Source organism: Pogona vitticeps, chromosome 5 (assembly GCF_051106095.1).
Source record: "Pogona vitticeps strain Pit_001003342236 chromosome 5, PviZW2.1, whole genome shotgun sequence".
In the NCBI taxonomy this organism is placed as follows: Eukaryota; Metazoa; Chordata; class Lepidosauria; order Squamata; family Agamidae; genus Pogona; species Pogona vitticeps.
This window is the reverse complement of record NC_135787.1, coordinates 165,125,034-165,149,653: the sequence shown is the minus strand read 5'-3', so window position 1 is coordinate 165,149,653 and position 24,620 is coordinate 165,125,034. Positions and strand designations below refer to the sequence as shown.

The 24,620-nt window shown below is 41.8% G+C and overlaps 1 protein-coding gene across 8 annotated transcripts in view; it reads right to left on the bottom strand.

Moving 5' to 3' along the window:
- The window catches only part of PLA2G6 (phospholipase A2 group VI), a 30,260-nt gene extending 8,916 nt beyond the window's left edge, over window positions 1-21,344 (bottom strand). Inside the window, exons 1-14 of one of the 8 annotated variants that reach the window (XM_073000101.2) lie at window positions 21,166-21,343; window positions 19,594-19,863; window positions 18,347-19,312; window positions 16,988-17,203; window positions 15,845-16,028; window positions 14,044-14,231; window positions 8,642-8,738; window positions 6,790-6,972; window positions 5,660-5,768; window positions 4,734-4,874; window positions 4,000-4,090; window positions 3,395-3,558; window positions 1,061-1,211; window positions 44-180 (exon numbers count right to left, since the gene is read on the bottom strand). In XM_073000101.2, the coding sequence (XP_072856202.2) occupies window positions 44-180; window positions 1,061-1,211; window positions 3,395-3,558; window positions 4,000-4,090; window positions 4,734-4,874; window positions 5,660-5,768; window positions 6,790-6,972; window positions 8,642-8,738; window positions 14,044-14,231; window positions 15,845-16,028; window positions 16,988-17,203; window positions 18,347-18,609 (1,924 nt within the window). In that variant the 5' untranslated portion in view covers window positions 18,610-19,312; window positions 19,594-19,863; window positions 21,166-21,343. Of the gene's footprint in view, window positions 1-43; window positions 181-1,060; window positions 1,212-3,394; window positions 3,559-3,999; window positions 4,091-4,733; window positions 4,875-5,659; window positions 5,769-6,789; window positions 6,973-8,641; window positions 8,739-14,043; window positions 14,232-15,844; window positions 16,029-16,987; window positions 17,204-18,346; window positions 19,313-19,593; window positions 19,864-21,165 lie in introns of all 8 variants that reach the window. The other 7 variants (XM_020787580.3, XM_073000102.2, XM_078376159.1 and 4 more) reach the window with 7 other exon arrangements.
- Between the last annotated feature and the right edge of the window lie 3,276 nt (window positions 21,345-24,620).

Here is a 24,620-nt window from a genome sequence, read left to right as displayed (position 1 = left end):
TACACTCCCCTTAGGTTTGTGGACTCTTGTGTTGGGTGCTTACCTTCTGGCTTAGTCATTGGTTGAAACATGCTACTTGTCTTGGAACGGGACTTGCTTCTCCTGTCTGGAGGATTATAATTCCGGAACAGGTGGAGCTCAGCAGGCTGTCGGTCACACAAAGTTGCTGTCAACATAAGCCTGAATGAGATCCAGATAGACAATTTTATTTTAGCGGAGTGGTCACAGCCCAATGTTAATGCACATGTTTTACATTCAGCCTGTAACACCTCCAGTTTTTGTACTTCATTTGTTACATTTATATTATGCTTTTTCGCCAATGAACTCTAAATGGCATACATAGCTCTCTCTTCCCTTTTAGCCTCAGAACAGCCCTGTCACCTAGGTCAAGTGAAAGGGGATGATTGGCCCATTTATGCCTAGTGAATTCTATGGCTGAACAGGGACACAAACTGGGCTGTTTCAAATGCCAGTCCAAAATGCGAACCATCACACTATATTGACTCTGGGAAAATTCAAATAAAGAGATCCAAGAGTAATCTCTGGGTAAAGATTTTTACTTTATTTGGCCTCATTGTCAAGAGCAGAAAATACTGGACTAGACAGACCCCACAGTCTCGCTAAGCTTTAGTAAGAAATCTCTTGTATCCTCTTGCACATTCCCCGGAGGTGTGTTCACGTCCATCACCTCTCCTGAGTGCCCGATTTTGCTCATAGCAGAAAAAAGTAATCTAAGCCTGGGAATTAACTTTGGGAGTGGCCATACTTCACAGTAGAACATATGATTAGCATGCAAAAGGTCCCAGACTGAATCCCCAGCATCTCCAGGTAGGTCTGGAGAAACTGCTACTTGAAACCAGGTGCAGCTACTGCCAGTCACTGTTAACAAGTATGGGCTATATGTCTCTCGAGACTGAAGGATGCCTACATGTATATGATCATGAGTTTTCCATATTTTTATTTTACCATGAAGAACATTAAAAATGAAGGGATTTTTAAAAAACAACAACAGGATTCAATACTCATAAGAACTGCTGGCACACCCCTAGATTTGCCTTACTTGGGGTTCTTAAAATCTGTCATTCTAGTGTTTTCTCCAAACTCCTTCTTCAAAAATTCCTCGAGGGGCTCTGACTCGTACGGTCGTGAACCACGAAATACTTCATCTTTCATGCGGAAGTACAAGCAGCGCATATGGTCCATCGGCTTCCCTAAGACATAGAAGGGTGTTAACAGTACCTAGCTGGAAACCTCTGGGAAGATACTTTTATTGTTTTTCACATCTCTTGTAATAGTATTCAAAGTATTCAGAGAAAAACAGCTAATATTCCGTAAGGCGGCGGTCAGTGGAAGCACACATTCTGTCCAATATGTGAGGCAGCTAAAAGGGTGACTGAAGGAGAGGAATCCATTTTCTCTGAAAGGATGTAAAGGGAAAGAGATGGCTTAAAACTATGAGGGAGTGTGTGTATACAAACAGTCTGTACCAGATGCAAAAGTGGGTCAATGAAGGCTTGAGCGTGGAAACACGAGAAGGGGTCATACAGCCCAGTACCAGGGAAGGCTCCAAGCTTCCCCTTATATCCTGCTAAAAAATATGTGTTTGTGGTAAAAAAGACCCCTGCCCATCAATGAGAACTTCTACTAGTCAGAAAAAAGAATAAAAAGGAGGGCAAAGTGCACCCCCAGAGGCCATACGTAGGTCCCCTGGGCCAAAGTGTGTTCTCCCCAGCATTAAACTTTTTTTTTTTAACCAAAAAGGGTTCTCCTAAAACTTAAGGAAAACTGTTATCAAGTAATATGGTGATGGTTTTTAACCATTTAATGAATAAGGAAGCATTATCTTATATGCTGGAGATGTAAGAAAGGAACTGGTACTTATTTTCATAAGTGGTGGATGTGTGAAAAGATGTAGAAAGTTTGGGCAGTGGTATTTAAAGAGATTAATGAAACGAATGAATCATTAGATGAATGATAATTAATGACATTATAGGTTTAAATATACAAATGCGCCCAAGGATTGTCTTGCTAAATACGTTTAGAAAGACAAATATAGATTGGGGGGGAGGAAGGTTAATAATTACTATTATGGTAATGGGAACAAGATTGATATTTGCAAGAAATTGGAAGAGTAACAATCCATTTAACCATGGAGGAATGGTATAAGAAAATATGGAAGATTGCTATTAATGATAAATTAACATGTGAATTAAAAGTCAGGTAAGGAATATTGAAAGTAAATTATTTTAAAGATATATGGAATATATATTTTAGAACATGTGTTTGAAAAAGGCAAAGGAAATACTCCAGATCAAGATTTGCTTTATTTTTGGAGAAAATGGGGCATAATGTATGAAGTAAAAACACTGATTATATCCTGGGGAGGAGGGGTACACCAGATGTTTATTGCATCGTGTATTTTGTCTTTTAAAATTGTGTATTCTTTTTTCTTTCTTTTCTTTGTATCTTCTCTATATTTGTATGTATATTTGTATTTTTCTTTTATAATAATAAATTTTGTAAAAAAAAAATAAAAAAAATAAAAAGACTCCTTGTGCCTTCCAGAGGGCATGGGGGGAGACCACATTTTGGAAGCCTCCTAAGCTAGGGTCTTTTTTCTAAACTGGAAAAGCTTTTTGTTTACTTAAAACAGAGGTTTGGGACTGATTTTTTAAAAAATTGGTCAGGGTTCAAGAGAAGCCCTCCGATATCTATGTATGCATGGTCTCTACACTTCTGGAAATCAGCCACTGTTGGGAAAAATGGACCTATGATTTTAGACAGAATTACCACTTCCATGCCCCACCTATTTGCAAATTCTACAGCACTCCAAGTACTGCAAATCATACTCATCCAGAATACAACCATGGCCAAGCCAAATGGCCATTTGACAAGAACTCTGGGACCCACCTCCAACCATTCCTGACGGACAATTACTTCCTGACTTTCACAGTTATTTCTTAAATAAAAGACTTTCCTTCTTAAGTTAGTATAGGAGGGATGAGATACATGTTGCCTTCCAAATGGTTTTGAACTGCAACTCTGAATAGCCTTGCCTAACACTGCAATGGCTCCCATCCTTAGGTAACCCAAGTGGTTTTTGACTGCAACTCCCAGAAGCCCCAGCCAGGACAGCTAGCTTCTGGGAATTGCAGTCCAAGAACATCTGGGTTACCCAAGGTTGGGAACATTGTAATGGGGAAGAATGAGGGCAGTTGAGACCTGACAACACCTGAAAGTCCCACTTGCCCTCCTCGTCTGCTTTTAGAAAGCCAAGCATAAATCAAAGTGTTCCACCTCTCCTCCTTTCCTTCTACCTCAAGTGGCCAATCCTGCCACAAGACTAGGACAGCCCTTCCACACTTGGGCCCTCGCTGCTCCCGTCTCTCCTTACCATGGACAACCGAGAGGGCCAGTATTCCCCCTGTGCTAGTTCCAGCAACCCAGTCAAACAGCTCCCTGATGGGTCGCCCTGCAGCTTTCTCTATAGCAATGAGGAACTGGATCAGAACCACACCCCGGACACCTCCGCCATCCAGTGTCAAGAGACGGTCATAGCTACAGAAGGAGAGAGAAAAAGAAGGAAAGTTGGTTAATGCTTGCAAGTCAGCTGCTCAAGTGGTTCTATCCCCTTCCAGATTCTAATGCCTCACAGAGATACATAAAAATGGAAACACACTGGAAGCCCTAAATGGGAGTAATCGTACCAAATATGCTTGATACCCACGGAAGAAGGGAAAAAGGTACGCTGAGGTTTCTCCCCATCCCCTTTGGACTGCAGCTTCCAAGATCGCAATAAGATATAAGGATAAGCTTTGCAAACACCAATTTTCTCCAGAAGGGAACTCTGTAGCTCAGGAATGTGCTCAAAAGTAACAGAAACAAAACTACAATGGCTAAAATTCTTCAGCAAATAGAGTCAGAGGCTATGCTAGCTGCAGTCTTCTGGGATATGCAGTCCAAACTCTTAATTTTCCAAGCTCTTCAGTGGCTACTTACTTTCTGGTCCTCTCAGGGACAGCGTCCACCATATCTGGCCTTCTCAGGAAGCTACTAAATGTTGTGGAGACATGAATGATGTCTTGAAACTCTAGAGAAACCATCAGAAAAACTAAGTTTTTGTTTTTGATTCTGTTTGTTGGGAGGGGTTGGGTTTTTTTTTTAATTAATTTTTTTTACCAAAATGAACACGACAGCTCAGGAAAGTGAGAGCCTCAGGACTTTGCCCTCTGCTACTTAGGTGCTCAGATTCAACAAAGGACAACACTCTTGTGCTTTTCTTGTATAGAAAGAAGCAACGTAGCAGACACACTTTTTTATGGCACTACCTTCAAGGCAGAGAAACATTCTCCATTCTCCACTTGCTAAATACCCTTCTTGCAGGCATAAAAGCTTTACATTCAACTGGATAGGGCAAGCTTCTCTGCTGTTCCCAGATGCTTACCCAGAAAGCTACATTATCAGGATACAGGAACAAAAGAGGAAGAGAAAAGAATGAAGAAAGGACATTTTCTAATAGTACTAGGTGGCAAATTTTATTCTGCTAGCAATTGATTGTGAGTTCCTAAGCACATTTACAAAGCATGGAAAACTCTAGTAAGCAATCCTTAGATGGGATGATAATGTTAATTTTTCCATGTAAATCCCCTCCCATGTTGGAAACTGCAGTATAGAAAGTGGGTCGAAGAGAGTGAAAGGGAATGGGAGAAGCACAGGGCTAGGTAGCCTGTTACCTAGGTTTTGGCTAGTGCTCCGTGGTCTTTCTGGAATGTTGGAAGTAGGTGGCAGTAGTGATGATGTTGCTGGACTAGGTGGATGGAAGCGGTCAGCCCCTATACTTTTCACCATATCTAAGAGAACTTTCCGGTTGGCACCTTTAAACAGTGAGGGAGTCACATATATTAGAGGGGGAAAACCATGAAAATAAAGCAGATGGTGACCTCTGTGAGCCCTGAGCCCAGGCAATCCCAGGTACCCAGCAGGAGTTTGTATTGGGCAAATTAAGGGCTAGGGATATTTGCATGCCCAGGGTGGTGTAGTGCAGTGGTCCCCAACCTTGGGCCTCCAGATGTTCTTGGACTTCAACTCCCAGAAATCCTGGCCAGCAGAGGTGGTGGTGAAGGCTTCTGGGAGTTGTAGTCCAAGAACATCTGGAGGCCCAAGGTTGGGGACCACTGGTGTAGTGGACAGAGTGATGAACTAAGATTCAGGAAGGCTGGGTTCAAACCCCTGCTCAGCCATGCAAACTCACTGGGGTGTGGAACTGATAAAAGCACACCGTAAATATCTCACTTACTATGACAACCTTATAGGGTTGCTATAAGTTGGTTCCGACTTGATGACATACAACAACAGGGATACTTGGCTTCCCTGGAACAACAGAGGCCAGCCCTATCTCACAGCTGGTGTTTTGTCCATTTCTCTAAGTCTTCATTTTTTAGCAGCCCTTCATCAGAGCCTAGAAAACTTAACAGGGCTGGCTGGGATAAAATTTGCTGCTGTCATGAGCCGTCACATCCAAAAGGCTGCACAGACGATATAAAAGTGGATCCTCTCTGTATTGTCAACAGAGTGCAAATAAACATGCCGGGGCCCGCTTCCCACTTGTCCACCCCGTTCCCGTACTTCTCCCCCTCTCCTATCCTAACGTCCTTCTCACCTTTACTCGTCCTGGCTGCCACCAACCCTGGCGTCTCCCCTAAGTCATTGTGGACATCCACATCCGCTCCAAACACAATAAGGGCCTTGATCATTTCTAGGTGGTCTTGCTATTGGGAGGAAAAGGTGTAGTCAAGGACAATACATTGTCAGAGATCTCTCCATCCATAGCTTACTTGCAGTGGAAAACACACACACCCATCCTCTCCCAGCCAAACTCTGAGCTGTCAATATCTAAAATGGTGTCCACAGAGCTGGGTTTTTGTAAGCTGCTTTAGGTGCAGTAAGTCTTATGCTCAGCTGGGCTGGTTGAAAGAGCAAACAAACTGTGAAGCATGTTTAGGATAGGTGGTTAACTTTCACGTGAAGTACCGAAAGTGCAAACATTAACCATCTACAAAAATATTACTGCGGACGAGCTACAGGGAATGACTGGCACTCCAGAGACTGAGGAAGTGCAGCTCCCATCAGTCCTTGCCATTGGCCGTTCTGGTTAAGGCTGGTAGGAGGTACAGTCCAACATCTGGAATGGCTACTCTTATCATAGGCTCAGAGTCTGGTGCAAGAGATACTGGAGAGGCTTAAACCCAATAATCCCTTGGGTTTAAGAAATGCACAGTCTTTTCACACAAAAATCTACTTCTGATTACCCTCCCATCTATGAGGCACTCTTTTATTATTATTGTTATTGCTAAACAAAAAAAAAATTCAACACTGTGTGATTATTCCACTGCAAATAATTAAAAAATCAACCAACAGATCTAGAACTATTTTCTGCTCATTCCAGTTCTAAAGTCTCTATAACCAAAATCCTGTTGTTGAACACAGTAAAATACCACTAGAGTAGGTTCATTAAATCAATGGGGATTTAGTGATCCCACTCAAACTCCATTGATTCAAATGTGCCCATTCTAACTGCAATTTACTATGCTAAAATAAGCTGCAGCTGGAATAGACTATTTGAATCAAAGGACGTTATACCAAATCCTCACGGATTCACTGGGAGTACTCTAATGCAATTTACTAAGCTAAGCAACAGGATTTTAGCCTATATATATTATGAAGAAAATACCCTTCTCACTTTCACTTTCCCCTCAATCTTGAAAAGCATCAACCTAATGAGAAGCCCACCTTCATGGCCAGATGGAGTGGAGTGTTCCCATCTTTCCCCTTGATGTTTGGCATGGCCCCATGTGTCAGCAACACCATAGTGCAGTCAAAACGTCCACGACGCACAGCAATGTGCAAAGCTGACTCTCCTGTGACACTAAGGGCATCCACTTCACAGCCATACTCAATAAGTAGCCGGGTCATCTAGATCCGCGGGAGAAAAGGAAATAAGGTGGGTTGAGACCATATGAACTGTCATATCTTTGTTCCCAAGGTGTGTCTTCTGGTTGGGGCAGGACTGATTAGATCAATTGCATGGGGAGCCAAGTTACAGTGGGCAAAACATGTGGGTATTTTTTAAGGATACATATAAGAGTGAAGAGAAGAACTGGGGCTCTTAAAATGTCACTCACTCTCCCAAAAGTAAAGAAATGAAAAGCTGAGGTTCTGACTTCAACTTGTTTAATCATCAATGGTAAAACTTGATGTACTGTGTCAAATATTGTTTTTTCAAATCAACCTTCATCCATTACTCTCAAAGCCACAAACTCAGTTTACTTAAAAGCAGAAAAGGCTTACATCTGACAAACAGCAAATTTATGAGTCATTGTTTGATACAGAGTAACTGTTTCCTTAATTCTAATTCCTCGTTCCGAAAACCAATGGCAGGGCTGATAAATCCTCAAAAATCAATAAATCAACACTGAGTACAACACTATTCTGGACATTTCTTGGAAAGACCCAAACATTCTTATTTTTGGTGTTTTCCTGCTGCAAACAAGTATCAGAAACCTTGCCCCCATGGTCAGCTGAACTGTCAGTGTGGATAGGGGTACACGCTGCAGAACTTGTGAGAGACCCAGAGGAAACTAGATATAGAAACATCAACTGCACTGGCTAGTGTTAATTCCCATGGTACATACAGAACACACCATAAGCATCATCACTTTCACTCTGCATTCAGAAACATATCACTAAAAACAAACAATGACATATCAAAAATAAATAAATAAAAGTGCATGTCGCTACACATACATGTTTTCTAAAGTAACTGAGACTCAAGATGCTGATTAATTTTGTTTGATCTGCATTTTATATTAAATCAACCTATTTCACACTTAAGTTTAGAGCAACAAATAGATCAAATTTCAACTACCCATTTGAGTAAACATAAGGCTGTGTCTGTTGGCATGAAGCTGATTATTTGCCTGAGACACTTAGACACTTCAGATGAATTGCTGTCAATATAATACTGATAATATTATTTATTTATTTTGCACTCTACACCAGAGTGCATTCCAATAAAATCAATAATATACAAACATGCAACACAACATTTAACAACACCCTTAATATTGTGTTTGTGTGTTTATGTTTGGCATGGCCCCATGTGTTAGCAGCACCACGGTGCAGTCAAAACATCCATGACGTTTTGACTACATCAACGTAAAATTCCTCAGAATAAGCAATGATCAAGAAGAATTAGCCAACTGCTTAAAAACATGTTAAAAGTTCAAATAAATTACACTGGTCATTGAGAAAAGCAAACAGCTGCTCCCGTAGTACTTTTGTCCATTGCCACTTTTTCCACACATGAAAACAATGTGCTTTATACTAAATAACTTTAACATGAGCATGCTAACCAAGCTCATGTAAAGCTGCTTTATACTAAACAAGAATTAAAACTTCTTATTTGTACAGCCTACAAATGAGCAGGAGTTTTTCCTCTTCAGACACATTGCCCTTAGTGTGGAGAAAATAACAACAAAGGGAAAAACTAGTCATCTTTTTCTAACTAATTTGGTATCAATAGTGCAATTCATTACTGAATTGAGGTTCTTTTCCTCATCCTAGTGATATCTGATTTGGTTACCTCAGCATTTCTGGACCAATGGAGTGGAGTGGCACCATATCGTGGATCCACCAAATGAATCTGGTTGATTTCCTTATCAAGAAGGGCCTCTGCACATCTAAAAGGAAAAAGAATAAACAGAAAAGCAAGGAAAAGTGCGACAAACATTTCCAGCTAGTTGTATGATTCTTTACAGGTTCAGTAACAATAATTTCAGTACTCTAGTAACCAGTCTGCAGGTGTGCCTCTATGTAAATGGGGAGAAGGATGGTGCCTGTGGCCACAAAAGTATCAAAGTGACTTACAAAAAGTGTAGCCACACATTAGATGCATGAAGTGGCATCGAAAGTTAAATCAGCTGTAGCAAAACAACCTTAAAGATTTGTGCATTTATAACAGCATGAATGTTCAAGAGTTTTAACAACCCACTTCATCAGATGCATAAACTGTTGTCCAGAATTTCAGGTGTATATATAAACACACACACACAGAGTACAAATAATTGGTGATGGGATTGTAGATGGCAAGGTCAGAAACAAAAGAGATCAGAGTGAAGGCTGAGTCACAATGCAATCAGGTAACTCAGTAACAGTTTATTTTTTAATTATCTGATTTATTTATTTATTTATTTATTTATTTATTTATTTATTTATTTAATTTATACCCTGCCTATCTGGCCCACCGGACCACTCTAGGCGGCTTCCAAATATAAAATCAAATAATAAAACATAGACAAATACATAATAATCAAACAAGAACAGCAGTAAAAATAAAAAGGAAAAGTAAGAAAAAATCAGAAGTTGGCTGGAGGGAAGGCCTGAATAAACAGCCATGTTTTTAATTGGGTTTTAAAGGTGCCCAGCATGGGGGCCGCGCGAATCTCCGGAGGGAGATTGTTCCAGAGGCGAGGAGCCACCGCCGAGAAGGCCTGGTTTCGTGTCTTCTCCTTCCGGGCCTCTCTCGGCGTCAGGCTCCTCAGCCTCACCTCCTGACTCGCGCGTGTGATCCGGGTAGACCTTGTTGGGAGGAGGCGTTCCGCCAAATATCGAGGTCCTAAACCGTTTAGGGCCTTATAAGTAAGCATTAAAACTTTGAAGTTGACACGGAAACAGATGGGCAGCCAATGCAATGCAGCCAGCGTTGGAGAGATGTGTTGATATTTTCTCACTCCTGTAAGGAGCCTGGCCGCCGCATTCTGCACCACCTGAAGTTTCCGTGTCAGCCTCAAAGGCAGCCCCACATAGAGCGCATTACAGTGATCTAATCTTGAGATTACGAGCGCATGCACGAAGGTAGTGAGCGCCCCCATGTCGAGATAGGGTTGCAGCCGGGCAATCCGCCAAAGATGGAAAAATGCGGTGCGGACTACCGACGCCACCTGAGTTTCCATGGTGAGCGTCGGGTCCAAATATATGCCGAGGCTGCGGACCCCACTCTTCGCGGTCAAGGTGGTCCCCCCAAATGTGAGAGAGCCACCCAAGCCACCTACCACGGGGGCACCCACCCTCAGAACTTCCGTCTTATCCGGATTCAGCCTCAGTCCGTTCTCCTGCATTCATTGCAGTACGGCCCCCAGGCAACGCTGAAGGAAAAGGACAGCATCACCTGCAGTGGGTGAAAAGGAGATGTAGAGCTGGGTGTCATCGGCATATTGATGACACGAAGCCCCACATCCCCTAATGACCCCACCCAGCGGCCTCATATAGATGTTAAACAGCATTGGGGAGATAATCGACCCCTGTGGAACCCCACAGTTGAGACTCCATGGGGCCGAGATGCTCTCCACAAGCTGAACTCTCTGGGGACGGTCCCCCCAAGAAGGAACGGAGCCAGGCAAGTGCCGAGCCACCAATTCCCAACTCAGAGAGCCTCCCCAGGAGGATACCATGGTCGACGGTATCAAAGGCCGCCGAGATGTCGAGGAGGACCAGCAGGGAGATTTTGCCCCTGTCGGCCTCCCTCAACAGGTCATCGTACAGGGCGACCAATGCCGTCTCAGTACCATGGCGTGGCCTGAAGCCCGACTGAAATGGATCCAGGGCATCTGTTTCGTCCAGGTGAGCCTGGAGCTGATCGGCCACCACCTTCTTGACCACTTTGCTCATGAAAGAAACATTGGCGACGGGCCTATAATTGCCAATTTCGTCCGCCGCCAGAGTAGGTTTCTTTCTTATGGGCCTAATGAGTGTCTCCTTGAGGGCGGATGGAAATCTGCCCTCAAGGAAAGACTCATTTATTATTACTGTGGCCCATTCTGTTGTTATCGGCCTGGCTGCCTTGATTAGCCAGGCCGGGCAAGGGTCCAAGGAGGAGGTGGTGGCTCGGCAGCGGTCAAGCACCCTGGAGACGGAATCAGGCGTTACAGGCTGAAAAGAATCGAAAGTCACCGGGTAAGACGGAGCGCTGGACATCTCTGCTCGACTCACTGTTTTTAAAAACGGAGAGAGCTCCATTTACTTTGTGACGTCCTTCTTTCACGTCACAATGGTCAGGACACTCTCTCATTCACACTTTATTTACACTGCCACCAACCACTCCCTCATAAGACTCTTCAGACACATGTAAGATTTTAAAAATAAAAACTTGTATTTTATTGATAACAACAGAAGGAATGGTAAATCACTTTATCAACTAAAATAAAAAGGCAATCAGTAATAATAAAGTATCCCCTCATACACTCTCTCTCTCAGACCTTAACTACCTCAGTACTTCATGCCCTAACTCCACTCTCACTCTAACTCTCCATAACTCTTAACTCTCAAAAACTTGTAAGGAACGCTTCAACCGAATCCCCTTGTTTATAGGATGGAAATTTCTTTAAATCTGCTTTCGATAATTGGCCCACCTCAGAATCTCTATTGTTATTATTGTTCTGGTTCATCATTTCCAATTTTCTTAACTCAAACGCCATCCTCTCTCTCTCTCCATTCTTTCTTCTTTTTCCATTTAGTTGTTTGATTTAGTTGTTTTATTGCATTTGTTTGACTGTATTGGTTCCTATCCTATTGTACCAGGTCTCTCTTTCTTCTTGGACTGTCACCTTATCTTTGGACCTGCTTTGCTTGTCCTACACACTTTGCAGCCCTACCTCTTCTGCTGAACTCCCCCCCCCCAAGTTCCCCATCACTAAAACAGTCTGCTCCCAGCTCATGGGGTGGGAGCTACACTTTCCATAAATGTTGCTTGCTAGGTGAACATGCAGGGAAGAAGAAGCTACATATAAGATGTATGTGCACATCCTTCCCCTCTTTAAACAGGAAAGCTATACAATTTTTTAATGGCAGATATGAAAATAATGGGGGTCTGCAGCTCACAGATCCCAATTGCCCCAAGAATAATATTCTCCCCTCAACCAAAAAATATACTGTAAATAAAAATTTGAGAGGAACTATCTTCCCAAACAAACCAGTAAACCTGCACTTCTCAGGGGGAGCAATTATCCTCTAAAACAGGGGTCTCCAAACTATTACCTGCGGGCCACATCCAGCCCACCTTGCCATTTTATCTAGCCCATTCCCTTAACCCCACATGTGGGTGCAGGCAGGGGGTTGTCTGTGTATCCATGCATCAGTAGTGTGTGTGCAAGCATAAGGCAGTGAGTGCGTGCCTCTGTGGGAGGGCTTGCCTGCATCTGCACATGTGAGTCCGTGAGGGCGCGGGGTAGGGGTGTATGCGCACGGGCACATTCCTGTTCCTTCGGCCCTCTAAGATCTTGAAAGTATCCAGTGTGGCCTTCAGGGTGAAACATTTGGAGACCCCTGCTCTAAAACAAGGTGTGCCCTCACCTCCTTTTAGCAGAAAGTCTTAAATGAGAATGATACTTTTAAAAAATAGAACAAAAGCAGAGACAGTGTTGTGATCACTTCTGGCTTGATTTGGAAGGACGGGTGTAGGTCACAAAGAGCCTGGGCCTACAAAAATGGCCCCTAGACACCAGGAGGTTACTGGGGTAACTATATTTTAAGGCAACTATATTTTGTCAGGAAATTACGGTTTGTAATAGAAGAAACTGACATCTTAAACTCAATGTGTAAAGGAAGTTGTTAATCAGCTATATTGTACAGTTGTGTATAAAGCTGAGTCATGCTGACTAGGCAGAAGGCTGATGTGATCATGCGAGATCACCTAGGATGAGGTAATGTTACCTGATTGGTTATTTGTACTATATATTGTACATAGGGACACACATGTACAGTATTGTGGGGAGTTGGAGATCTTGATTTCTTTTTCAAATGAAATCAAGGAACAGGAATGTGTCTTTCTACAGTATTTGTTTTATTCAGTGTTTTGGAATATCTATGGCTGAAATCCTGTTGCTTAACACAGTATGTCACAACCAGAATAGGCCCACTGAATCCATGGACATCTGGTGGTTTATCTCCCCTATAAGTTCCATTGATTCAATAGGCTTACCCTAGTCACAACTTACTATATTAAACAAAAGGACGTCAGCCAATATTGGTTTTAGACTCATTTCACATGTAAACCACAACACATAAAGATAAGTTTCACCATCAGGGTAAGAAACACCTGATGACATCTCAGATATTTGACTGATGGGAACAAGAGCTCAATGAGCAGGATACCAGGATACTGCCCTATAAGATAATAGCAATGAAGACTCAATACCTGTCTTCCATTCACTAAAAAAAACAAAAATATGAGAATATTGCCAGATCTGTTTAATGTACGCAGGTTACAGAACTTTGTTTTTCTCTGTGGTCTTGTGGGGGCATGACAAGATGGCTGAGGACAAAATAGGCACTCATTAGTTTCCTACACAACATATGAGCATCATGCCGTCAGTGAAAATTCAAAAGCATCCATTTTACAAAGAAAAATTCAGTGTACGTTGGGCTAACCATTTCTGTAGCATACTTCAGTTTATGAATTGCTGTACCCCCTAACACATCTGTTCTCAACTTGTTTGTGAGAGCGTTCTCCTTGAGAAGCAATTATACTGCAAAAGGTGACAAAACAGAATCTGCTCCTACAGATGGCCTGCCGGGGGCAGGATGAGAAGACACACTGGAGATACAACAGGAAAGAAGTTATTTTGATATGCTTAAGGTTTTTATAAAAGGAGATGGAGGGGATCCCACGGCTGCCAGTGTAGAAATAACCTTCTAAGTTCTCATGGCTGCCTAGTTGACTTCTCCTCCTTAGCCTTATAATACCAATCAGGTCAACCATGCTACTTGCGTTGTTGCACAGCAGCAATTTTTGTCCAGACTCAGAGCTTGGAAGAATTACTCCAACCAACACAGCAACTGGCTGTACTGTCTAGTGGATTCTGGGGACTACAATCCAAAAACAACACTGGCAAGCTCTGCTCAGGCCTTGCAAAGCCTCCGACAGGGAAGAGAAATTACCCAAGCAGCACACATATCAATACAAATCTGCTCTTATCCAAATGAACTTACCTTTTTTGGGAGTATTTCATAGCAATGTGGATGGGATAACCGAATGCTCCCAAATTATGGCACTTGGCATTAACCTTCAGAAGAGAAATAACTGCGTCTTCTTTGCCCAGCTGGCAGGCCAGGTGCAAAGGGCTCTGCCCTTCATCATTCAGGTGATCCAAAGCAGAGGTTGACTTCCTGCCTAGGAGCTGAAACAATTGAACCATGTCACATGTGTCTGGAGGCTATGAATGATGCATGGCAGGGAGCTCCATAGGAATACCAAGCCTCACTCTTCTCACAATAAAACCAGTCTCAAATACAGTTTCCCATGTAAGTTCTGTCCAAGCAAATGATCTCCAGCATCAATCATATTCAAAACCATTTCTACGTAACAGTACTTGTTTAGTCCTGAATGACAGATATGTGGTTTTCCAAAGCTATGCAAACAAACATGCAATACTTAGTTTTCATAATACAGTGGTGCCCCACATGACGACGATAATGCGCCCCATTAAAATTGCTGTACAGCGAAATTGTCGTCATCCAAAAATAAAATCCCCATTGGAATGCATTGAAAACCGGTTAATGCATTCCAATGGGGGAAATGCCTGCTCATGTAGCGAAAATCCTCCATAGGGCGGCCATTTTGCGATCCCTGTCTTGCGGAAATAGGTCCAGAAAACAGTGGGGAGCCATTTTGCAAACCGCCAATCAGCTGTTTTAAATCGTTGCTTTGCGAACAATCGGTTCGCGAAGCAGGGACCTAATCGTCCTTAAACGAAAAAAAACCCATAGCGATCGCAAAAAAGGCATCATCAAGCAATTTCATTGTTTAACGGGGTAAGCGTCTAGCGGGGCACCACTGTAGCATACTCATAACGGAGTACACTGAATATGCTACATTTCTTCAAAAAACTTGGTAATACATACTTCAAACTCCAGGACACGTTATAGCTTTTAATCTTCCTATACTGCATTTTAGCTTTACCTATTGCTCCAACTGTGTGCTGGTTTTCTCATGAAATCCTTCATTACATAGACTCTTTCTATTCTGAGCACATGACATGTCTACGTTCCACATTCCTTACTCCCTAAAACTGAACCCTTCAAGGTTTCATGTAAATGATATCCTTTTAGTACACTCCACAAATGGGGGGAACTCAATCTATAAATCCAGTTAATGATGCAGTACAATATTTTTTTATTTTATGTTCTCATTTTATATTCTGGTATATATCTAAGCCCGAGGTATGCAACTTTGAGAGGTTTAGGGGTCACACGTGCCTAACCCTGGGGCAAATTAATGAAAGTCTTACTAAGACTGCAAATACTGCAGGACACCTTTGTTTGGTATAGACTAAAAGTCCATTTAAATGTATTTGAAGTATCTGTTACATATAACAAAGCCCTAAAAACTGAACCAATGTGTTAGTGTCTGAGAGGTGGGGAGAAAGGCCACTCCAGATCATTTCAGGCCACTTCTGTAGTTCACATGAGGAAAATGTGGGTAGAAAACAGCCTAAGTGACATAAGCAGGCAGGTGAAAGGTAACCATCCCTCCCTTTCATACTATTTCCTTCAAAATCTCTTTCTCCTGCAAAGACATTATACAGTGAGGAAAAGATTTGGAATCTGCTACAAGTATGTGCTTCTCAGCTCCGAACCGATATGCAAAGACATCCCCAGGCTTTCTAAACTAACTTGTGGGCAACCCACTGTCTCCAGCTTCTCCAGAGTCTCTACTCTCCTCCCACTCTGTATGATTCTACTCTCCTGATAGCTATAGCAATCCTCCTCCTCCTCCTCCTCAAAGCCTCACCTCTATAATCTTCGGATTGTTCCCTCGGACAGCGTAGTGAAAAACGGTCTCTCCATTTTTGTCCGTGAGGTCCAGGCGGGCATGGCACTCGTTCATCAGCTCCCGTAAACATTCTACATCCCCTTTCTGGCAAGCTAAGTGAAGTGGGGTGCATTCATTTTCAGAGCTGTTGCTGTTTACACAGCTGCAACACAATATGGAGAAACACAGCGAACACACTGAGGCTCAACACAAGGCTAGCCAGAATTTCACAGCCTTACCCAAAACATTTGCTGCAAAAGCTTGGGACATTACTTGATTTCTTCTACTGCTGCTGTTCCTATTTAGGACTTGTTTAATGCTCTAGAACAAAGGTTGGGCTGCGAGGACAGACCCCCCCCCACGCACTCCCCCCCACAGCTGCTTTGCGCACACAAGCGCATGGTAGTGCCAGCGTGAGCACTTCCCCACCCCTTCACGTATGCGCCCGAGTGCCCATGCAAAGGGGGCATGTGCGCGGGTGCTCTGGCGTATGCGTGAAGGGATGGGGAGCGCTCCACCACACTCTCACTCTGCTTCACGCATGTGCCCAAGAGAGCGCATGCCCGTGAGAGAGAGAGAGAGAGCGCTCCTTCACACGTGCGCACAAGTGCAGGGGGGCGCCTTCCTCAGCTAGTCCACGGTCCCGAAAAGGTTGGGGACCCCTGCTCTAGAAGATGAACAAAATATTGATATGATATCATGACTGTCTGGACAGACTGCAATCGAGAAAAGAAGCCAAGGTGCAAGATCAAGAGCCGTGTCTGGTGGCTCAAGGGCCAAATCCAGCTCCGATGAATATTACTTTGCCCCCTCCCCCAACATTTTGTCATCCTCTAACAAGGGCCTTCTAGATACTGAACAGGGATATAAGATATTAGAGTTTAATTTCCTTATTATATTTGTGAGGGCGTGTCTATCACACACACACCTATTCATCCTCACCATGAAGAGTTTGTGTCAGCTTTCGGCTCACAACAACTCTTTTGCCTCAGAGTCCAGCTGGTAGATCTTCAGGTTCTAATGAAACAACAAAATAAATGGTACAGCCTGAAGTCTGCTCTGCCCTAATCTAGATGGCAATGTCTAATCATCTCTCACCAGCAAAGGGCCCCATCATCATACCTCAGGATGTGATTGTGTCGGAAACTTTCCAGAAGTCCAACCTCTACAGCTATGTGAGCCAGTGACCAGCTGGGGTGGCTTCGAAAACAGTCTGTCAGCTGCTGCAAAGTCTCCAGAGCCAAAGGGTTGTGATAGCTCTCATAGAATGGGCGCAACAACTTTACGTACAGGTCAAAGTGCTCATTTGCGTCTCCTTCGTTGTCTATTTGGAAAAGGCTTCAAAGGAAATTGGTGTTTAAAATTTATATTCTACTTCGCCAAAGCTTCACACAGCTTAAAATCCAATAATCCGACTCACAACTAAAACCCCAATGAAATCTTACAGGAATCTAAAGCTGATCAAGAAATCAGCAAAAAATAAAAAATTCCTGTAAAAGGTTTTGTTTAAAACCCAGGAAATTCACTCTCAGTGGAACAGAAGGATAGAAGAGAGGAATGGCTCCAAACTTCATTGGAAATAAAATTTCGCAGCTGAAAGGCCAATGCACAGGAAGGTAATGCTCCTCATTTTTAAAAAATGCATGTTCAATTTGGGTAGCAGAGTCTGTCCTAAACAACATCACGACTCCTGTGGAAGAAAGGTGATCTGCAAAATATTAGCTGAAACCCTATTGTGCAGCTCCATGTGCACAACAGGGATGGCACCATCAGCCACAGCAAACTGCAGCTGATGAAATGTTTCATTTAGAGACTTTAAGATGCAAATGACTTCACTGCATCATGTACAAATCACATGCATCCTGACATTGGCTTTAATCAGCGGTGATTTGCCAGTGGTGATTTTATCCCCATTGCGGCATGCAGAGTTGGCAACAGGATTTCAAACAACAGATGTTAACTGATGAAAAAGATAATAATTAGCACCCACTCCACCCCCAACATTGTAGAGGAGCCAAACAGTAGCATCCTATGCTAGCTGAGGTTTCCAAGTAATCAGCAAGGGCAGTTCTCTGTTGAGTGTATTACAAACAGACAATGCTACACGAAAGCAACAAGGCAGCAGAGTACAGAGCAGGTCCCTCCCATATAAACACGATAGGTCCTACTCTACTTGGGAATGAAAGACACCGACACTCCTTATTCCTCTGCACCTCCAAAGGTATTCCTCTTGGGAAAACAGTTATGTTCTCTCATTTGTTGAATGAAATGAATTACTGAAGTTCCTGGCTTCTCTCTCTCTCTCTCTCTCTCATTATAGATACCAGCTTTGCATCTCTCACTGCTCAACATTTCAACTTTATAAACAGGCCAAACAGTACTTATTTGCTTCCTCAGAGACTAATAACAAGCACAGGCAAATAGCCTCTAAGAACACCAAGATTAAAATTTAATAAATAATAAAGTATCCCTACCACTCACCGGAAGGCAGTTGCTTGATTCTGAGGGTTAATGAGAAGGCAGTCCCAGGAATGAGATGGACGGTTTTCAAACAGGACTATCCTGTCTTCCCACTTCACACGTTTCCGAGATTCATATTCTGACAAGGGTACCTCCTTCACCCGGAAAGGATTTGAAAATAAGTTGGTGACATTGTTGAAAGTAGTCATGAGCCGACCAAAGAACTGCATTGTTCTGAAGAAGTATCCCAAACTGTTTTCAATGCTGTGGAAGAGAGGATACATTCACACTGAGCCCTATCAATGTCATTCCGATTGTGCATCTGTTCAGCACATATTTTCTCCTCCTCTGCCCTCGAATCTTCTTCCTTCAGTGCCATCCGTGTATTTCACTGTGTGGACAAATGCACTTCTATCATGCTGTAATACACCACCCCTATTTATTTATTGAACTTAAACCCACCTTTCTGTCAAAAATGGCGCTCAAGGTGCCTAACAATAAAATTTAATTTTTAAAAAATCTACTCATAACGTGCATCTCATTCTCTTCAGTGCAATGGTTTCATGGAGAAAACTCATATTAAAGGAATTAGACTAAACCTATCACACAGAGGTAACAGACACAAAATTCTTTTACACACTTTTTTGTGGTTTCACTTCTAGGAGACCAAAAAAGCAAGTAATATTAAAGGCTGTGATACACTCATGATATAAATATAGATACATGGTAAAGGGGAACAGAGAGCAATACAAGAATAATAAGAATCAACAAAGAGGAAGATATAATATGAAATTTGCAAATGGGATTTTAGGGTAGTTTTCATCTTGCTGCTTTCTCTTCCTCAAACACAATCTTTATTTCTTCCTGGAAAGACTAGAATTGCTTCAGAACAGAAGTGAATGGAGTATAGCAGAAATGGAAGCATGGCATTTTTCCTCTATCAGCAACATTTCCATTTGTTCTTCCTTTATATTTTTCTTAATGGTGCTGCAAAAGAAAAACAAAATCAAAAGAAAAAACCCACAGCCATGCGTCCCACAGCCAAAAGTCAAACTCAGAGTCCGGCAGTGTGTTTAACTGACTTATAACATAGTATAATTGAAAGGGATTGCTTTTGAGTCCTTGAAGACTAATCATCATCATGCTGGGCACTACAGACTGTGAAATGGAAGAAGAAATAGAAAAGTCGAACCAGGTAAACTATTAAAGCTACAGGATTTGTAGTTAGACAATATTTCAAAATGGAAACTAAAAATTTAAAGAGCAACCTTGAGATATATGGTATCGATTTCAGCTCAGAGGAGTAGAATCAATTGTGTCTCTTCATCTCTACTGACAAAGGACTGGCTGTCAGTCAGTGAACTCCATTTCAGAGTGCATTAGAACTATACAATCATAGACAGGCTTCTGTATCTTGCTTTCTAAAGAAATTGTATGCTTGAGATCTTCTGAAACATATGCCAAGGTAGGATTTTAAAAATTGTATCTTCTTTGTCTGGTGAAGGGCGCATCCACATTTTTAAGACAAATGAGCTCACCTAAAAAAAAAAAGAAGACAGATTTAGAGATAGGAAGTTTAAAGCTTTTCAGTCAGCATTTCAAACAAAGCCATGGCAGATACTCCCATAAATCTTCTACATACATACTATAAGGATAGTGGATTTTAGCTTTTTTCTGGTAGTAATATTTTGCACAAGATCCCTGCTGCTTTTGCTGCAGGAAACTAAGAAGGCTATCTCTCTGAGAATGCTTGTCATTTAACTGGAGAACTGCAAAACTTTCACTTTTGCTTTCTCTAAATCTGAAAGCTTGAAAAGTCTTGCCTGCTGAATAGCTGCCTGCTTTGCAATTACAAAGCAACAACCCCACCCAAGGTTTCCTTCATTTAAGACAGTGGTTCTTAACCTTTGTTACTCAGGTGTTTTTGAACTGCAAACCCCAGAAACCCCAGCCAGCACAGCTGATGGTGAAGGCTTCTGGGAGTTGCAGTCCAAAAACACATGAGTAACAAAGGTTAAGAACCAGTGAAAATTTTAAGAGAAGCTTTTGTTGCATGAGATAAAGGCAGAATCCAACAACTCACATGTTGTTACCTCCTTAGCATGACTAGCCTTCCAATTACCATGCCGTCAGGATTCTGCTGTACTAGACTGGCAAATCTCTGGCTAATTTGCAATAGATCCTGGGAAAGATCCTTCCCAACTAGGTTATGAACAAAAGAATATGCAAGGGAAACCAGGACTAGCTTTTCCTATGAATGGAATTGTGACCTTGGTCCTAATCAGAAAGCCTGGACTCTGCACTTGTTCAGAGGCACGCTGTTTCTTAATTCTTAGCACACGTCTTGCCTGCCTGAGCCATTACTTGCACCCAGCCCCCAGCAGTGTACAGAAGTAGAGAGCAGATCCTGTAAACCTGGGATCTGTCTATCTCAGGCATAAGCCACAGAGAGCCAACCTCACAAGTCCTGTTATCGGAAAAAAACTGCAATTGCCTGAAGGAGATTAGGAACCAGAAATACAAAAGGACACTGCGAAACTTAAGCTGGAGCAGAGTTGAAAAGTGTCCACGTTTCAGGTTAGAGAAAAATCAATGATTTTTTTTACAAAATCCAACTGATTTACATTTAAAAATCAATTTTCTATTTAAATCGTCAAAGACCCGATTTTTTAAAAATTTAAATCGTGACATTTTATTTAAATCAAATGGACCTGGCCGCGTCTGCACACTTCAGGAAACACAAGTGTAATTAACAACAAGTATTTAATTTGCTAGGCAGCGCAGAAGGCAAGAGAATTAGTCAATATTATCCTCTCCTCTTGACAGCTTTCCTCACTCACCTTCTGAATTATCTATATACTGTACCACTCGCCCAACTATTACCTCCACCAACAAAGAACCTGCCTTCACGTGATCGTCTGTCTCCGAATCACAATCAGTGCGAACGGTCCCTCCCCTCCGTTGTTCCATCTGTCACTTCATTGGTCGGCAGGTCACAGGACTTGGGTAACGGGCGACGTAGTTGCGCGCGAGTGACCTTTTTGTCCCGACGCTCTTTGCGTTGGGCGGATAAGAGACCGGAAGGAACAAGTTAGCCATATTTGTGAAGGGGAGAAGAAGCTGAGTGCTCGCTCGAGGGTTGCCTCCGCCCGTCGTTAAAGAGACAGTGTCACTGAAATATAAACTGCTGAATCCAAAGACGGCATAGTGTTTAAGTCAAACAGCCCTTAGGCTCGAATTCTTACTGGAAATATGACATACCACGTTGTATTATATGATACACGGAAAAAATGTTAGGATGCTTACCAAGCATCAGCATCATCCGTTCATCAATTTACAACTGCAGGGCGGGTAGGGAGCCTATGGATCAAGTTCAGCCCCTGACAAGGAGGCAGAGTGCTGAACCGAACCTTTGGCCCCACAGCCAGATGCCTAAAACACTGAGTTATATCCTCTCTTTAGTGGATTGCAACCCTATATAAATATTTATTTGAGGGTGAAGTCCTATTAAAATCAGGAGTAGTTATTGCTGAGTTGACAAATGTGCAATCCCTGTAGAAAAGTGACATTTCATTGATGTTAGGGAAGCGGCAAACTCCAAATGCAGACAGATAAAAATAAAAGATCCTGAGAATAGCTCAAGCACAAGTGCAGTAAAATGCAGCAAATCCATGACGTCAAGGTACCTAATCCATGCACCAAAATTTGGTTAACCACAGTGCCAACAGAGCCTCCATGGCCAAAGGCAACAAGCCTTTCATTAAGTTGAGTAAAATTGTCTTTTGAGTAAAATATAAGAGTGGGCTTAAATTAAAACTAATTGCTTTTTTTAAAGAATGCCTTTTGATCTGTTTGGAGGCCATGTGATTTTTTTTTTGGAAAATCGCTATGTCCTATAATGAGAATCAAAAATAACAGTGGCTTTTGCTGTAAGAAATGCCTCACTTCAAGCATCCTTTGCTTTTTTGTGAACTTGGAATATTCAAATCTGATAGGCTTATATCAGTTTAAGCCTACATATGAATCATTGTTTAAAACAGATATGTGATAACAGTAACTGCACATTTATTTACACCTAATAAATATTTATGGTTAACATTGGTAAGTGTATCACACTATCAGTGTAAGCATCTTGTTTCAGCAGTTTCTATAATCAGCTTATGATCTGAGAAGAAAACCTACTTTTTAGACTTGATAAATTACCTCTGCTGGGATCCTGACCTGTCTTGTGTCTGTTAACTAAATAATCTAAATCAAGGGTACAAACCAGACTTAAGTAAACAGGCCTCTGCTGCAAATGAGTTAACAAATTAAAGCAGGTTTGGACTTTCTTTAAAATGATTTGAAGATAATTAATACATATAATCAGCCGCCATTGACTACTAATCACTAAGTAGTCCCCTCAATACAGGTTATGGTCTGGTTTAAAATGTGAGTTTTTTCCAGAAATGTGTACAGGACTTGGCAAATCTACTTTTTCTTGGTGATTAGTGTTAAGATTATAGCTTCTTCCCCTGGGCTTCTTTATGTGCCAATTAAGCTAGTTCTCATTTGCATGCATTCATATCTAGAAATGCATATTCCTGTTGGGCAAGAGTGAAGCACTAACTAAGTTTTAAAAAGCAAATTATGTGGTTTGGTTAGTATCTGTCAAAAAAACCAGTTGGACTAGTTTCAAACCACACATTTTTCTAGGCCTGACCAGAGGTAAAGGCAGACCTGGGTACAAGCTTGGGAGTCAAGATGTCTACTTAAGATAGCCACAGATCCTGGTTCTGAATCCAAATACTCGCTGTCAATTGATTAGGCTCTGGGAGACTAAATTGGAGATTTGCTTCAATCCCCAAAGGGAATTTAATGTTTTTATCTAATATGAAGGATGGAAGTTGAAAGAGACAAATTGCAACCCCATAATTCTTTTAAAGGGTGTAGGGGTAGGGGTAGGGGTGGGGGTGGGAGAAGAAGATAAAGTAGGATGATAAAAGAAATGTGAAGTGGCCCAGTATTCAGCTATGGAAATATATATATTTTAAAGGAAATGTCAGAAATGGTTCTAAAATAAACTCTAGTGATTTGCAAGAATGCCCATCTCAACTTAAAACTTGGCATTAATGAACCAGTTTCCTGTATATGTCTTGTAAAATGAAAACACTATCAATCTCTGATATATTCTGGAATGCAGAAAGAATGCCAAACAAAAATATATATTAAAAAATTCTATTTCATATTGATTTTTATCTCTCTCTCTCTGGTCCTTGCAGAGGTGATCTAATGTTAAACTAACATATCAATGCAGTGATAAAGAAATCTAGTGCTAAACTCTCAGTAGTTTGCTTGTTTTTTTAATTAAAATACTTTGGGAGAAAGATTGTGGGGGTGTATGTTCTGGCTGTCCAAAATATCACACCCAGCTTAGCATGTTACCAGAATACCACCCATAATCACACACCTCACTCCTTTTGGAGAACAAAATAACTGGTCACACAGGGAAAACACGTTTCGAACTGCTCTGCTTTGAAAAATATAACCCCAGTGGCGGGGGGGGGGGCTCACTCTATCCACTACACACCATACTGGGGTTTTCTTAATGTCATAGAGAGAGACCATTATAGCAGTGACCCAATGCTGCACAACTTTCACTTATGTTTCAGGTAAAATTTACTGTATTTTAACCTATAATATATTCCTTTACAACTTGGTTCATCATATCTCCAAAATCATTTTCTCAGCTGAGGACTGTAAAATATATATTGAGAATGGCTTCTTGATTTTGATTCTGGTGGTCATGTGTCCTTTGTTACAGAAAATAGTCTTCTGTATGAAGATACACAGTCTTCTGTCAGAACACAATCTTTAGCTCTTTACATTGCTTGGACTATCTCCATAATCCCTTACCACCAGCCATTTTGGCTGTGGTTTCTGGGAATTGAAGTCTTAGATCAGAAGGGCCAATTGTTTCCCATCCTCACTTCTGTCCAAATCCAGTTTAAATGTTGTTTAAAAGCAGAAGTGTAAAGTAGGGCGTGAATCAAGCTGCAAAAATCACAAAGCCAAATCACTTTAACTCAGCTTGCCAGTGTAGTTGCAGCCTAAGACTGCATGATTCCATGAAACTAAATCCTACTGAACTCAGCATGACTTATTTTTCCGTAGATATGCCTAGGGCTGCATTGCCAGTGTAACTATATTAAATATACATACAGTTGTATGAATTAGCATACTGTTGCAAGTTTAGCTAGTTTAATCACTCTGACTGTGAGGTCAAGAACATAAGAATGTTAATTACAGTTTCTAG